Raw genomic sequence first — 17,374 nt, 5'->3', positions numbered from 1 at the left:
TGAACTTCCTGGTTCTTGTCCCTCTTCTTTGCTCAAAGATGCTTTGAGTGATTGATTCAAAGAAGAGGTCACATCGCAACACCTTTGAAAATGCTTTTTGCTCGAAGATTCATTGCTCTCGTTCTCCATCAGGTAGTTGTGGCTACTCAGAATGGGCAAGCAAACCAAGTCTTCCAGTACATACTATGTCTGGTGGGTAGATGCACGGACACATTCTGTGCAACGTGACTACATCGAAAAAGAAAGACCGCAGCATCTACCCTTTTGTCAGAAAAACCTGCACCAATAAGCATCTTTGGTAGAGTGTTTCCTAAACAGCATGTGGAGCTGCAAGCGTCCTGTTTTGGAGCAGCAGCGGAGCAATACATTTGTAGTCTTGTAGCAGAGAAAGTGAGTGTGGGAGCGGCTGCCATCCTGAGAACATTTAAATTAACAAACTTTTGCTTTCAAGAAATACAATTACTAAGAAATAATTGTTTACATGCCAAGGTGACATTTCTGTGGAAGATTACATGCTCTTCTTGCCAAGCAACTAAGAGAAGAAATCTGATCAATCTGCAACTGTATGGAACTGTAATGGTAGTACAATAACAATTCCAACGAAAGTGCAACACAAGAGCAATAAAAATCTATGTATTGAGCATAGGAGGCATGAAATACACAACAAAATCTGCTGCACTACTCGAGCTACTCAAGTCTTCAAGATATTCTTAACTAATATGCAAGTCTTTAAGGTAGCCCAAGCCGACACTAATAACAAAATGAAACTTCACTTCTTCGTTGAATAAAGAAGCAAATAAATTTCTTTGATTCAGTCTAGCACACCTGGCAGCTTAGAGCTCACATCACCAAGCAGAATGCTCTCGCTTTCAACCTAGTCAATGTCTTTTGCTAACACTCCCTTGGTAATCAATTAATCACCTTCTGTGGAACCATTGCTTTCATTCTGTGGTGGAACCTTAGCATGATATCGCTGAGCACTGCAAATCCGTCATCCGCTGCACGGTACATGAATGCATGTTGATTCTGCTCCCTTTAGTTCAGACTCCTTGGCTACAACCACCTGGAGAACACTGCGTAGCTAACAATGCGGCACCATACCATGGTGGACTGTCCAGCACCCACAGTCGGCCATGGCATGGTGCGCAACCACAGACACCAACTACATAACCATAACAATGTTGCCATTGTGTCCAGTCAATATAGCCACAGAGGCATCGTCATTTTCTCCATCATTTCCTACCAGGGCGTGGTCTGGGCCATAGCCTATAGTCTATGGCTGGACAAGCCCTCTGTTCAGCTTTTCTTTCCTCCATGGGCTAACCCAACACTAGCGCCACCCACTTTGATTTTGGACAACCGCGACAAAGAACAGCTATTTTTGTGATTGGAAGTCACATCCCGCGGCAGTGACAATAGCTCAACATGTGATGTCAAATTTCTTCCGCTTCAACAAAGTTTTCTTGGGAAAAGAAAAAGTGCTTGCCGAGGATTGCCGCAAAATTCTGATGGCAACTCGGCCATTTCACATTGATTCATGACTTCCAAAGCAGTGCAGCCACATCGCAAGACCCGCGTCTTTGTCTGAGACACCGCTACCACACGCACATCCAGATAAATTTTCGCCATTAAGATGCTCGGTGACAGATTGTCCATTCACAAAATTCAGCTGGCGGGGTTTGATGTACGTGCAGGCCACGGTGGAATTGTTACTCAATATTTCCCGCCAAGTTTCTGATGTTGCACTCAAAACGAAACTATAGCTCGTCGTTGCTAGCCCTGCGATTGTGGATGACGACCATGGCGTTCTGAAGCCACACACGCGGCCAGCGCACACCTAGTCAAAGCGAAGTTACATTCTGCTGCAACCGCTGCGGACAAAACCACAGTAGACTATCATAAATAGCAAACGACGCAGTTCTTAAGGCACATGCACAGCCAGAGCGCACAGCCTGAAAACGAAACTGCCATTTTCCTGAACAGCTGGGGATGAAACCACGGCAATACGGTCGCTATCGTCGCAGCTCCTAAGGTACTCGGCTAACACAGTGGTAAGTTAAAGGCAATAAAGCCGTAAAAGGCACGAGGCGTCTCGGCCTTCTTGTCGTTCGCTTATGACTGGTGGTGCAGACCTTGGCACTTTGATTTCAGTTGGCCTATAGCGAACTTACAACTCCGAGCTCAGAACGCTCCGGGGGTAGTCTGAATGCTGTATTTTCTAGCGTTTAACCCACCCCTGAATATAAACTGAGCACTCCACTACAAACCACGGGAAATATAATCCCGGTGTACTGGCGTGAAAGCCGCCTTCATTGCGTACAGTTAAGCCTTGCCGTGAAGCCAACTTGCACATCGAAATTTGCGTTTAACCCGCAACCCGACATTAGCTCTGAATTTTCTGTATATTTTGAGCGGTGATTAGAAAATACGGTAACCCCAGTGTGGCAAAAGACCGCCGAATTAGCGAGAGTTTGATGCAAAAAATAATGCATACGCTTACCAGGACCGGAGGACAAGTCATAATAATCGGCGCTTCCTTACTTTTTCATGGTCTATACATGAAATTTCACTGCAACGAAATTTCGCGACAACGAACTTTTTCGCTCGTCCTGTCAATTTTGCTGTAGCGGGATTTGACTAATGGCAAAAAATTATTTACTGGACTACCCAAAAAGTGCTAGTTTTTTCTGAGGACAGGACAGTGTTAAGCAATGCTGTACGAACTAGCCAAAGCATCAACTCTTATCAAAGAAACTTCATTTTAAGACAGTGTGAAAGTGGCCAAAAAACCAGAAGGCACTAAGGACTCTGAGGACACAATCCGCCACGAGACAGTCTGAAGTGGTGGTGAAACTAGTCCTGGAAATTCTGCTGCACAACGTAAGCAGCCACATCTGGGCGGCCCCCTCCCAGCAAGAAGTACTCCCTCGTGAGCTACAATGTAGTGCTCGAAAGGTGGCGAATATTCATAGCCTACACACTAGACAATGTTCCCTGCAATGTGATAGTAGGTCATGCAGCTGACAGCCCACCTGCAGCACGACGATGAAGAAGAGCAGGCCGCAGGATGGCACGACGTGGAAGCGTGCCAGCACTGCGATGGAACCCCCTAGCTGCCCAACCAGGTTGATCAGCACAAACAGGGAGGCCAGGAACCAACCGCAGCCCCACGAGTGGTTCATGTAGTCCCGCTGATCCCCCCATTGGTACCACATTCGGCAGCCATCTTCCAGGAAGGTGCTCACCAGGCAAAAGCGGCCCAGATGGGGCAGCACATGCTTGCCCCGCCTCAACACCTGCAAGGCAGTGCTTAAAATACTCGGTACTTGCATTTGTACTACCCACCATATCCAAAGTGCAAAATTGTTCAATGTGCACCATTCAAAACCCTACATCAGCACTTGGGTTAATGAGCAGATCACATGCAAGACACTCGAAACACACTGCTCAAATTGTGAGTTTTGTGGTCCTGCTCCGTATGCAATCCCATTGTGATATAATACCAACAGGCAATGAATTCAGTGACCACTTTAGCACCATTGCTATTTCTCAAGTGCATGTTTTAGTCACAAGAATGTCTGAGCAGCACAGTCAGTGGGCAAACGCAGCTGTGGTTGGACCACTTTATGAAAATATAGCTCTAAAAAGCCAACCAGGTTAACAATGGGCCGGAACAGCCATGTGCCCCATCCACTTTCTTGGGAGTGATTCTATCCCATGCAGTCTGCTCATGCATGGCATCATGGCTTGCCTAAGGTAATGAAAGAGGTTTAGCAAATCTTGTCCTTCCTGTAGTGCTAGAATACCCTGGGAAGATGTAGTGAATCCTTTTGCATTGGTGAGGCAGAATGGTTCCCCATATGTCATGGTGATTGACTGCGAGCACATGTACAGAGAAAGAGTTCCCCAATACTGGCTCTCCACAGAGTGAACACCCGGGTTTGCATGGCACAACAGTGCCCTCGCCGCCAGACAATGCCTCCTTCCCAAGTTTGAGCTGTCCATTGTGGCTCAGAAGAAGGGACGTGCCGATTGACCAATGTGTTCGGTGGCCTTGCCACTCTTTCTGTCCTTGGCTTTGCAACTGTCCACTGGAACATCCCGAGAATCAACTATGTCAAACCGCACCAGCCAAAGCATAAATGAACAAAACATTTCCTCTATACATGGCTAGGGTAATCAAACCTCGAAGCAATCACTTCCCAAACAAGTCGCATATCAGAGAGAGAACTGCAAGGTATAGATGGATCTTTTCCTAAATGTAAATGCGTGAAAATGCTGAATACCAAATACAGTGAAATCTCGATAGAATTCTGCATAATGCGTTTTTTGGCCTAATACGTTTTTCCTTTTATTCCCGGCCAATGTCCCTTGGAAATAATGCATCTTCATGCATTTAATAGAATTACATTTTTGCAACAAAGTGGATAATACGAGCGCGAAAGTGGATGTTGACCGAAATATTTAGAAAACCTAAGTTTATTCTCCAGTATACTAGCTCAAACCGCACTCCAACCAGCTACAATGTGCATGTTGCAGAGGCCGCAGCAGCGTCGGTTTTGTGGCGAAAATATCGCTGCCAGGCGCGGCCGCTGCGTCCAATGATGACGATGATGTGCCAGATGAAGAATTTCAGAAGAATTTACTCCTAGATGACAAGGGTATGAAGTTGGGCATGTTGGTAACGCGTAACTGATCACGTAGCGCAAAATTTGACACAGGATAAGAGAAGGGACGAAGAGAAGCGCTTACTTCCAACAAGGTTTATTTCAAGAAGCGTACACATATACTCTCTCGAAACGTGAAAAACAAACAAATCATTCAAGAAGCCCACAACTGCCATGTGCAAAAATCTTACATTCTCACGAAAGACAATTGTTTTTGACAAAGCCCGAGAGAAGGAGTGCTGGCGCAGTTCAGCCCTAATCTACAAATCCTCTCTGCCTCGATAATTTCTCATTTTATTTCTGTTTTTTCCAACGATAACGGTGTCATGCAAAAGCGGTTTGCAGCCACACGTGCTGCAGTGCAATGCCAAGAACTTATCGCGACCATTCTCGACGTTACAAGCATGTTCCCGGAGCCGGGCATAAATACAGCGGCCAGTTTGTCCTATGTACTGCTTGCCGCATGAAAGAGGTAACTGACAGATTACATTTGCTGTACCGTTACAAATGGGATTTTGTGCCTTTATGAACAACCTCGTTTTGAATTTGCTCGTCTTCGTCCCTTCTCTTGTCCTGTGTCAAATTCTGTGCTACGTGATGAGTTACTCCTAGATGTTGGAGGGAAGAAAGTGTAGCACAAATTGATCAGCAACTTAATGTTGCTCTTCATGTCGCTCCATAAAAGTGAGCTGCTGACGGAGCATCCAGACTTTCCTGCTTTTGTTAAAGGGCTACTGACACAAAATTTCGCGGCCGAGACAGCCTGTAGGATAGATTCCCGTGAACATGCGTATATCTGCAAAATATCAACAGCGAATATAGCTTGGAAGGTATTTTAAATTAATTTTGAACTTTGCGTGAGCGGTCGACACCCTCGGGCTATTGACACCCTCAAAGGTGACCCTCGGTGACCCCCTACTTCCCTCACGTGACCACGCTGCAACAAGTTATGATGACGTCACAGCCGCCATTTTTTTTGCCGCTTTCACTCCAGCAGCCTACTTCTCGGCAGCTGCTCACGAACCGCGCGGAAGTGCGTCACTGTTCTGTGTGCTGACGTGATCGAGTGCTGCACCCGCTAGGTGGTGAGTTGACCCCGGAGGCTTGTCGTTTTGGGAACCAAAACTGACACTGGTCAGTAATGAGGAGCCTGTAATTATTTTCTGTTGCATGCTGCAGCAAACGATATGCCGCGTTATGACTAACAGGCCCCCAGCAACACATTGCAGCAAAAAAACGTAAAGACAAAATTTTTGTGTCAGTACCCCTTTAACCTCTTTGGATAATACGATTTTTGCATAATAAGTTTCATTTTCCGGTTCCCGTGAAAAACTTAACGCGATTCCATTGTAAAACTGCTTTGGAAACGATTTTCAGTCGCCACTTGAGCAGGATGTGGACGACCGAAATTACTGGGGATAACTTAATTTTGTCCCTGAAAGTTACAAATGCAACTCTAAGTGCTTCTAAATGCCTCTCACAATGTTCAGAATATCTGTCAACTCTATAGTCAACTCTCTAACTTAGCCGAAAAAAGCCATTTGTTAAGTGCTCTCTAAAATGCATTCTGCAGCACAAAATGGTTCTACAAACTGAGGAGTAAAATTCACTCATGTGCAAGACAAGCTGGCAAACTAAATTCCACACTAACATTTACTCTAAAAAGTAAAAAGTAAAAAAAAACAAAAAAAAACGCAATTGAAGTTAAAGAGCCACTGACAGTGAAAACTCGAGATGTTTGTGTAGTTACATGTACAGGCTCGTCCCCTCTTAGGGTAAACATGGCTCAGCATAGCCACGCTCACAGAGTGCCAGAGCATCTGTCACGGCGGCGCATCGAACCGAAGTGGGGCAGGCCCACAGGTTGCGCAGCTCTTGTATTTCACAGCAAAGGAAGAGTGGCGCATTCGGCATGGTAGCAGATGACACAAAGCACCCTGTGCCCCCTTCCCACCTTCTTCACTGGACCGGCCCTTGTGAGTTGCATGACCCTTGTCATGCATTAACGCATAAATCTTCCTTCGCAATGCAGCAAGTTGTCCTTTTGTGACATCCGTCTTGTGTGTTCCGAGGAATGCTAGAATCGTGTCGAAAGCATCCAACACATCTCATGGGTTGGTCGTCTTTTCCCCATGGCTTGTGCCCTGTTCCTCTGTGTCATCAGTTTCATGCATGCTGCTTACAATCGTCTCGTCGGTCGACTCCCGATCGGACATTTGGCCACCCATGTACACACCACTTAATACGCAAAACGTCCCAGAAACAGCACAACACAAACGGTGCATAATACACTAAGTGTAATTGTGCGGTCACATGTAGTCCCAACTATGCTACGCCGCAACAGCGCGCCTGCATCCGGTGCTATACAATGTCCACCGTGCGAGTAGTGTCCAAAGACCACGGCTCGCTCACTTGCTTTGGCTGTAGGCAATCACGTGATACGGCGAGACACAGCAGAGCCATGCAGCCATGCCACAGAGCAAACACAGAACTATGGACGGAAATGTGCAGGTGATGGGGCACCCATTGTTTGAACGGCAAGAGAAACTTGACGTGCACAAGGAAAGCCACTTGTGCTTGAGAATGGCTAACAGCAAGCTGCTGTGCTGCTAGCGTGAACGGGAATGCCACTGCGCAATAAAAAAAAAACAGTTCACACAAACAATATGGTGACAATGACAACACGCAGCGCAAGTGTCTGCTTCTGGCACTGGGCCGACCTTGAAAAAAGAGAGGACGGCAAGCGCAATGTGGCACAGTAAGATGGAACGTTGGCCGAGCTTCACAGTGGCTAACAACGTGACGGAGACAGACAAAAGGCAAATAAAATGGGTGCAACATGGTGCTGACACTGGGTGAGTTGGTATAGCTTCCCAGTGGCTAACAGTACAACAGACACAGATGAAAGACAAAAAACACGGACAAAGTGCCATGTTGCATCCATTTTCTCTGGCTTTCATCCGTGTCTGTCGTGCTGTTAGCCACTGTGGTACCATGTGGTACTTTGCAGAGTGTGAAGTAGAGAGATTTGAGCGCATATACGTATGCTGACCTTGGGCAAGCAGATAATCTGTGGGGAAACAACTGATCCATTCTCGCTGTTGTGGGATTGCAGCTTAGCAACATTTCATTGTTGATAAATACGAGATGCACTGAATCCTACAGGCATTTGCCGCAGACAGAAAAATGTTTCGTTGCTGTGTGATTTTGTTATTGCAGGTTTGCACTGTAGGTAACTATGGTGCAGAATGGACAAATAATAGAGAGATCAAACGAAATCGTCTCAACATAATGAACACGTTCTTTACAAAGCACATAAATAGGAAAAGCCCTCGGGGAGAAACAAAGAACGATTTCATTATGCGCCAGGATTCAAGCATAATACAGGACATAGAAGAAGTAGGCACAGGATGGTGAGGAAAAAAAATCACTCAATATAAATACAGCCAGAATAAAACTAGTAGCCAAAAAGCAGGCAAATTTAGAAGTAATCAAGTTAAAAGCAGAGGAATTGAGCAGTGCAACTGATAACGAGTGTAATGCTTTAGAAGAAGAAGGAAATGATGACACTGAGCATATGAATGAGACCATAACTAAATTGCTTTGATGATGATATATGGCGTTTTATGGCGCAAGGGCCATTTGATGGCCAAAGAGTGCCAGGTCATGAGACAAAAGATGTGAACGATGATGGTAAGTGGCTGTATAACGGCCTTAAAATTCTGTACAAGATGATGATATATGACATTTATTGGCGCAAGGGCCAACGAAATTGATTTCTGCAGCACTTGAAATTGGAGGCAAAGCACCAAGGCCAGAATTAAGCAAGCTGTCACAAACCGCTAAAGACTTCATCAAGTAAATACCTCAAGGGACAAAACATAACTGCCTGTCATAAATGATCAATACAAGTAAATTTAGCGACACACAGGTAGAGGCAGCAGTAAAGAAGGGCATAATGATATCTGGGGTTTAACGTCCCAAAACCACGATATGATTATGAGAGACGCCGTAGTGGAGGACTCCGGAAATTTAGACCACCTGGGGTTCTTTAACATGCACCTAAATCTAAGTACAGTCTCAACGGAAAAAGATTGGCACAAGTGACTGGTTGCCGGAGCGGCAAGATTGCGACACGCGGCACTGTTTTTCCCAAGCACGCCGATACCGAGAGTGCCAAGCACATTCCATTTTCCAAAGCAGGGGTGGCCGGCAGAAAGCACTCCAACAAACAGCTTTTTCGGGACAACTGCGATAAAGATATACAGCTGCTCGCAACTCCAGCGAAAAAAGAAAAAAAAAGATCATGCACGTACATCTGCCGATAAGCAATGAACAACCGTTTCTTTAAGATATGGGCTTTCAGGTGGGCCAACAGCAAGACGGACAGATTTCCGCCGGTCCGCCGGCCACCCCTGCTTTGGAAAATGGAAAGTGCTTGGCAATCTCGCTATCGGCGTGCTCATGAACAACAGCACCGCGTGTCACGATTTTGCGGCTCCGGCAACCAGTCACTTGTGCTAATCAAAAATGCGGCAGCTGGGATTCGATCCCACAACCTTTGGGTCAGCAGTCAAGTGCAATAACCACTAGGCCACCGTGACGGGTTTGAAGATAATTTTGAATGGGATAACTGCCACACTTGACTTTAATCAACATAGAGAACAAGCTGGCTTCAGGAAGGGTACTCCACCATGTATCAGCTTCATGCGATTAGAATAATAATAGAGAAATCTGTCGAATACAAAAAACTGCTCTATATGGCGTTCAGGTAATGATATGGCATTCACAGGTTATGAAAGGCATTCAACTCTGTGCGATACCAGCAGTTCTGGAGGCATTGCATTGGTAAGGAGCAATTTAAACACACGAGAATAATATAGCTAATATATACAGATTCCACAGCTACTCTACTCCTCCTCAAGAAAAGCAGGACGATCCCTATCATGAAAGGGAACCATCAAGGGGATACAGCCTTTCCCCTGCTATTCACTCCTTCTCTATAGGAAATATTCAAACAACTAGAATGGGCAGAAATAGGAATGAAGATTAACGAAGAATGTCTTCGCAATACACGATGACATCATACTCTTCAGCAATGACAGTGATGAATTACAAAAAATGACTGACAGAGTAAACCGAGAAAGCATCAAAGTAGGGCTGAAGATAAATACACTGAAGATAATGCTAGGTGTTTGCTGCCCGGCTTATAAGTGCCTGCCCCTGAAATCTGTCACTAAAATTTGCACACATAATGATTGCGTCTCGAACTTAGCGCAAGACACTCATGACGATTTTGAGGGCCCCACGAGCTAAAGCATAGATTTCGAGATCTCTATTCCACAAAGGTACCTATGACGACGTAGTCAGCAAACGTAAAGCATTGTTGCATTGGGTCATTGTCGGGGGTGCTTCCATGGCCATGCTTCCCGCGGCCTAATCGCCTTGCCATGAACAAGATCAAGAAGACTTCTGAGCAAGTCCACATGCACTCCATTTTTGTTTTTTTCTTGCAGGAAAATTCAATGCCACCATCTTGAATTTCGGTGCCATTTCAGGAAAGCACCCCCTGCACCCTCCACTTTGCCGGTAATTTCGACTTGCTGAAAGGGGGGCTCAGGATTTAACAGTACTCACGGTTTTACATGCCAAAACCACAATGTGATTGTGAGGCATGCCATAGTGGAGGGCTCCAGCAATTTAATACACCTGGAGTTCTTTAATGTGCACCTAAATCTAGGTACACGGGCCTCAAGCCTCCATAAAAATGCGACCGCTGCAGACAGGATCAAATTCGCAGCCTTCCGGTCAGCAGCCGAGCACCCTAACCACTGTACCACCGCGATGGCGCCAAGTTAATTTTGACCACCTGGGGCTCTTACAATGGAAAAAGGAATTTGCAGCTGTACTGTTGAATTTTATGGAACTGTGCAACACCGATAGCAAAGCAAAGAACGGCATCTCGAGCAGCTTCACTGAATGCTAACCGTAGCCGACGTTTCCAGTTTAAACCATCAGGTTGCTTTGACAATTTCAATTTCAAGAAGAGGTCTATACGGGGTACATGCTAGATTTTACTTCACGAGGTCAAACAAGACATGTTGCCTGCTTTAAACAGACCCTGCATTTCCACAAAGAACGGTGCAAACGACGCTTGTATAGGCGTTCATGATGCTGCGTAGCATTTCAACAAAAATAATGAAATCCAGTCTCAAGAGAGGAGCAATTGCATCTTCTTCAGACTTTGAGGAGGTCATTCCAGCTATGAGAAGTGGGCATGCCCTTTGCTTGCTTAAGTTCAACATTTACAAAGAAATTTGGTAAACAAAATGTTCTCATGATCTCTGCGCAATGATTTGATGCAGTGACCTGAGCTATTTGAGGCAGCTGGTGGTCAGGTGTGACACCAAGAGATGAATGAGCTCCTGCAAGGCAGGGTCACCCTGCCGCACATTTCTTGTGTTCGTTTTGGTGCCTTTTATTTACGTGCAATCATTAGTTCGCTACAAATGTTGCAGTGTGGGTGGCGCAATAATGGTGGCTTACTAAAACATAAAGGTCATGTTCTGGCTAAATTACTGCATGAGTCATGATGAGTTTGATGCACATGCCCATCATAAGGTCAATATTTATTGAAATGTGAACATTTAAAAGCAGAAATTGATGGCCCAATAATTTTACTGAGGGCTAATTCAGGATCTATTGTGTTTTTTAAACATGGAAAGCGATTGGTGCATGCATGAGCCTCATATGGTACAGACATTGTGTTTGGTTACCTTTACACACTGGTTGATCACAAAGAGGTAGCTGCATTCAGACTTCAGTTAGCATGGTATATCATTCACACTTTGTAAAGCGAGCTAATATTTCAATGTATGGTTTGGAAACTTGTGTTATATTGCTGTAATTGCTTCTTGTTTTGCTATTATTACCCTCAGCAAAGCCTTAATGGCAAATAAACAAAAAGGTGGTGCCAGGATGATTAAAATATGGCATAGCATCAATAAAGTACCAGTATTCCTCAATCCGTGCTGTGCAGATAGTCTTTGGTACCTTCATAATGCAATACAAGTGTGGTTTGTTGGCAATAGGGGTGATGGGAATGCTAAACAGTGTTCCCTAGCAGATTTTGTAGCAGAAAAAATAATAATTTGTAGCCCCTTCCCTCAATTTAGTAGCATGTTGCTAGAACAAGAAAAATGGGATAAAAGCCATTTATTATTACAGACACAGTGCAGATTGACTAACTATCATCATCAGCAGCAGCCGTCCACAGATTCCATCTAATGCCTCCCAATTTCGTTTTGTTGCTCCACCCAACCCCTTGCCGTCCTCGGCCAAGCTCACTGGAGTGAGCAAATCCTGGCTCGGCATTAGAGCTGCACTAAAGTGAGAACCAGAGTGACCAGAATGCTTCTTGGAAAGCAGCAAACAGTAAGGTATCAAAACAACACCAGACAAAACAGACAAAGATTTGAAAAACTGCCGTGCTGACATACAGTCAGCACCAGAGGAGTTATTTCAAAATCAGCACAAAGCACTCAGTTGCGCGAAAAAAAAAATACAGCTACACCTAAACATAAAGAACTTTGATAAAGCGAAATTCCCAATATATTGAAGCACTTTTTTTATAATCTTATGTGAGTAGAATGCCCCGTATTTTTAACCCGAATAAAGCAAAGCATATTTATGTATGATTTCAATAAAATGTCACACTGCTGCCACACAGGAAGGCAATAAAATGAAACACAACTATTAATCATGACAGCCAGACTATCGCGATAGTACTGAAAGGTAGTCTTGCTTATTTTGAAAGTGATCTTAGACTCGCCAACAAGGCCAGTATCTTGCAAGAAATCTCTATAGGAGAGAAACCGGCCTGTTTAGCGATACTGCAATCAACAGAAGCTGTCCTCGACTTGTATAGACAAAGACTACAGACACCTCAAATACAAGCGTTTTCAGAGCTTCTGCAACAGCTTGAAACGACTTTGTGGAGCACCTACTCCATGGAGTGATGTGCATTTTGACCGATATAAACCCCAGACCACCATGCGGGATGCAGCTCAATTCTGGAGACACAATGCATGCATGAGGGAGGAAATGGGAAATTTTTAGGCACCATTCGATCCACTTCCATGAAGGTCACACCACCAGTGCGAATGCATAGTTACAGCACACACATATGCACCAGCAAAAATGTACCAGTGCACATAACTATGGCCATCCTTAATTACACTACAATGCACAAAAGGAACAAGTCCAGAGAAAGATGGAAGCTTGAAGAGTTGAAATATTTGTGAACATGGGGTGTCGCTGGCACCCAGCGACACCCCGTATTCATGAATTTTTCATCATTCCAGTGCACAGCGGGTTGGGTTATCCCAGTGACCATTTAGCTTTGAGAAGGGCGGGATAGGGTGACAATATTTAGTGATGGCCACAGGTTCATTTGGTTGTGACATCCGAGACTGTGTGGCATGGCAAAAGCTATCCCTTACAATCTTGGAGACCATGTTTTGAAGCAGTTTTGCTCATTTGTAGCAGCTACCATTGCAAGGTACGCCATGAGTGCACACAGCTAAACCAAGACTCACCTAATTAAATACAACGTTGCCTAGCTTTGTTTCACAGAAATCAAACCAGCATGCCGAGCACGTCTTTATTTTGTCTATAAATTTGCACACAAGAAATTCAAAGTAGACAACACGGTATCAGCAATCACCAATTATGGAAGAATTTCACATACACACCCCCTAGGGAATTTTCCGCTGTACTAAAATGTATACACTTGGTGCATCCTGCATTTAAAAAAGAAATTTTTTTTGAAGAGACGTGAACTTAGGCTTCCTCCAAGAATTTGTGTGGTCGGTATGTATTAGTGGGGCGACAAAATCTTGACTTACTTTTATGTGCCAGTGTGTCGAGAAAGCAGTTTATTAAATTCGAACCACAAAAGCAGATTGTGCCACCAGAACACAAAGGCCAGCTGCTGTACAATTTTTTCAGGGATTAACTTTATTAAAAAGAAATATCCTTCACTGCACACTTACTGTGGTCAGGCACTGTGATAAATTAACTTCTTTGAATTGCCAGAAAAAGCTGCAAGACAAAAGTATATGTCCATGCTCAATGTCACCATCAATACTTCTTTTTGAGTGAGTTGGTCCATCTTGGAATCACCAGCGCAAACCCACAAGAGAGACGACATGTACACACTCGTGCTGACCGACAACTGGGCTTAGTGGCAAAAGTAAGGCACTTGATAAATGCCAGAGAGAATCATGGGAAATAAAGGGACATAACAAGGTTGAAAGCGTGCCAACAACACAACAATACGTAGTCTTTAATTTTTCTTTTTAATCGGAAACCCGATAGCCGCATTTAGAAGATAAAACTTGGCATCAAGGAGAGCAAGACAAGGGTTGTGACCACATTTCTTGATATGGTAGGCTTCTAAATTGATGCGCGTGGTCTCGTCTTTACTCTTACTTTAACCTTAAGGGGGAACAGGCTCAAAAACTGGACAAACTAGATGACAAGTACGCACATTTAGTTGCGCACGTCAGTAAGTGCACCCATCTGTTGTGGGCCCGGTTTGAAGGGATGACGATTCTAGCAAGAGTAAAGACACAGGTCAGTTTAGAAACCTACTATATTAAGAAATTTGGTAACAAGTGCTTAGCACCCCTTATTTTGTTATCTCTGATGCTGAGTTTTATCTTCTAGATGCGGCTATCGGGTTCCCGATTAAAAAGAAAAATTAAAGACGTTTCGATGCGATGTTGGCATGCTTTCAAGCTTGTGCGTCTCTCTTGCGGGTACCTGTTTGAGCTGGTACTTCCTAATTCAATGACACCAGTGAGCCCACTTGTGTTCAAGGCCAGTTCCTTGAGTCCCAGGAACAACGGGATTTTTCAAGGCATGGTTCCATTTGATATTGAACAACTTCAAAAGCGTTAGTGTCAGGAAAATGTTATTCACTACACACCAATAAGAAATAGACTGACAGGGTAAACAATTAGAGGGAGGGAACCCGAATGCCAGAAGAACAAACGGTCGCGGGGCAGAAAATCCTGGACCGGAAAAACCGAAAAGTCATGGCTCATGTCGTATGGAACAGTTTGTTCAGAGTTTCACACACACCGCCGAGGCGAGCAAAGCTAGCCGACCCACGGCAAAAGGCCAACGTGTTATCAAGCAAGCAAACTGCGAGGCGCATTCCCCGAGCAAACGAGGTTTTGCTCAGGGAATGATCAGAGTGCAAAGCACAAGCCACCGAAATGCCTACGCAACACACGTTTTCTCATCGTGGACATCTGACGCGCTCAGTGCTAGCGATAGGGCCCTGTTTTCACGTGAACCCCTCGCGTCGCACCACTCCAGCGGCCGGTTGCCACGTTGGCGTCGTTCGTCGCCGGGCGGCATTTTGCCGACAACAGCCTCATGCATGGCGTCATTCAGGCGGCAGGGCAACCAACAGGCTCACAGATAAAGCGCACCTGCTCACCTGATCGGCAATATCCTCGGCGGTGTTCATCACTTGCGCCGCTGGAGCATTCGCCATCCCGGCTGGCCGCAAAAAGAGCCGCCAACGCAGCAACATACGTCGAGGAAGTTGATGATGATGATGATGATGCTCCTGGGATGATTGGCACATACGGTGCTCTGGTTGTGACGTCCATTAGAAAGACGTGTTAATCTCGTGTGGTTACTCTTAATGAATCCCAATCCTAGACTGCTAGATAAACCATGTTGCGATAACCTTTAAAACAAACAAAAAATCATTAGGCCAGGAGGCCATGAGCTAAAAATTATTAGCGAAATCGATGTGACTCGCATATGAATTTATCTAAAGCTCTGCAGGCCTGGACTGAGGACCCCACCCACTTGCCCAGAAACGTTATATACGCAATAAATGTTTTTACTACTATACTACTACTCTGCATACGGGGTCTGTCTGTAATGTAATGAGAAGGGTTGGTAAAACGAATTTTATTGATCCGATCGATGCATATTATTAAATTTCTTCGAAATATATATTTCTTGGGCGTAGATACATCGCTTCCAAGGCGATTCCTACGCTGCTGTGACCTTTTTCAGAGACTCTGTGGCAGCCCATTAGACGGCGGGAATACCATCGAAACCAGTGGCGGCAACTCTATGAGTGGCGGATCCAGAGGGGGGGGGGATTGGCGATCAACCCCCCTCCCTCAGGCCACCAGCCACTCCCTCCCCTCCCCACTCGGCACCTTCTCGACAGTAATTTTTCGGCACGCGGAAGTTTTTTGGCCGCTGCGGCGAGAAATGCACCCCGCTTCTACCCGCACCCCATTCTGCACCTTCAGACAGAACTGGAATGTATTTGAATGACCGCCTGCTTGAGCATGCTAACAACGCACTGTAGAGTCATTTACGCGAGGGTGCATCTTCCGGAGAAAGTCGTTCATGAGCAGTGACACAAGACAACAAGACAAAGAAGTATCTCCGTCCCGGCAATGTTCCTTTTCGGGAAAGCGGATTCCGCATACATCCTTTCAACGAAGGCTCACACTAATCCACTCTGTGACGTTGTAAATAATATGCGAGCCCCAGTGGCGTAGCCAGGGAGTGCGGGAGACCACAGTATTCTTGCACCGTGGGGGAGACTGACCGGGCTACAGCTCCCCCCCCCCCCCCCCGAAATTTTTTCGTACTATCATGTACCGCCGACCAAAACAGCCACCTGAGCCGGAAATTATCTGGATTTTTTTTTCTAGATTTCCTTTCCACAGTCGAAAAGACACTTCGGTGCGAACCTTGCTGATTTGGGCTGGCTGTCCTCGCTACGCCCATGGCAGCCCTGTAACTGGCTGCCATGCTGGCTGCGCAGCGCATGACCGTCAGAAATAACCTGCAAACAGAGGCGCAGTGCCATGGATTGCCATTTTGCGACGCAGCGACACACTGATTAACGGGCTCCGCTCCCACGATGAGCCGTGCTACCGCGAATGACTAGATTTTCCAGCGCTCGTAGACGGCCGCCATGTTTGGCCGACCGAGAGGCGCCGCGGTGCGAGCATTTGCTTGGGGGCTGCTGTTCAAGACATTGTGCACATATCTATTAATTATAAGCTCCAAGATATCCTGCAAGTCGAATCATTTAAGTACCTTGGAGTTATTTATATTGAACATCTCAATTGGGGTCCCCATAGTACGTCGCTACAAAAGGAGTACGCGCTATGGGTGTTTTGCACACGTGGTTTTGCACAGGGTGCATGAGCAGCCGTAGATCCGGGATGAGAAGGAAGGCACTTTTGATTATATATAAAATGTATGTCCGGCCGGTGTTAGAATTTGTTTGTGTGCTATTTTCTGGTGCGCCAGCGTACAAGCTTCGGCCGCTGGTTCTACTTGAGAGAGAAGCTCTACGGCTGTGCTAGGCCTTCAATATGCACGCCACCCCTTTTATGCCTATTTGACCTTCTAACGGTGCAAACTTCCTTAGGATTATATGAATCACCCTCTATCCGCGATCAGATAATTTTTATCTCAGATCCTGACTCCGCGCACTGGCCCAAATTTCATAAACCACAAATTAGATTTGTTCAGTCGTTACTCGATCCACTAAATGTACAAATTCGTGATAACATAGCTATCCCGAAATTGTGTATCATGATATTTTTCCGAACCACGCGAAATTGTTACCTTCCGGCATTGTAAATGGG

General features: G+C 45.4%; 1 protein-coding gene across 1 annotated transcript in view; it reads right to left on the bottom strand.

Annotated features, from left to right (window-relative positions):
- Positions 1-15,249, bottom strand: part of LOC119390662 (surfeit locus protein 4 homolog) — a 56,412-nt gene extending 41,163 nt beyond the window's left edge. The window contains exons 1-2 of the mRNA XM_037658300.2: positions 15,178-15,249; positions 3,033-3,296 (exon numbers count right to left, since the gene is read on the bottom strand). Coding sequence (XP_037514228.1) covers positions 3,033-3,296; positions 15,178-15,234 — 321 coding nt within the window. The 5' untranslated portion in view covers positions 15,235-15,249. The remainder of the gene's footprint in view (positions 1-3,032; positions 3,297-15,177) is intronic.
- Between the last annotated feature and the right edge of the window lie 2,125 nt (positions 15,250-17,374).

The sequence above is a fragment of the Rhipicephalus sanguineus genome, chromosome 1 (assembly GCF_013339695.2).
Source record: "Rhipicephalus sanguineus isolate Rsan-2018 chromosome 1, BIME_Rsan_1.4, whole genome shotgun sequence".
Lineage (NCBI taxonomy): Eukaryota > Metazoa > Arthropoda > Arachnida > Ixodida > Ixodidae > Rhipicephalus > Rhipicephalus sanguineus.
Note: the sequence above shows the minus strand (reverse complement) of the source record. Positions and strands in the feature narration are given on the sequence as shown.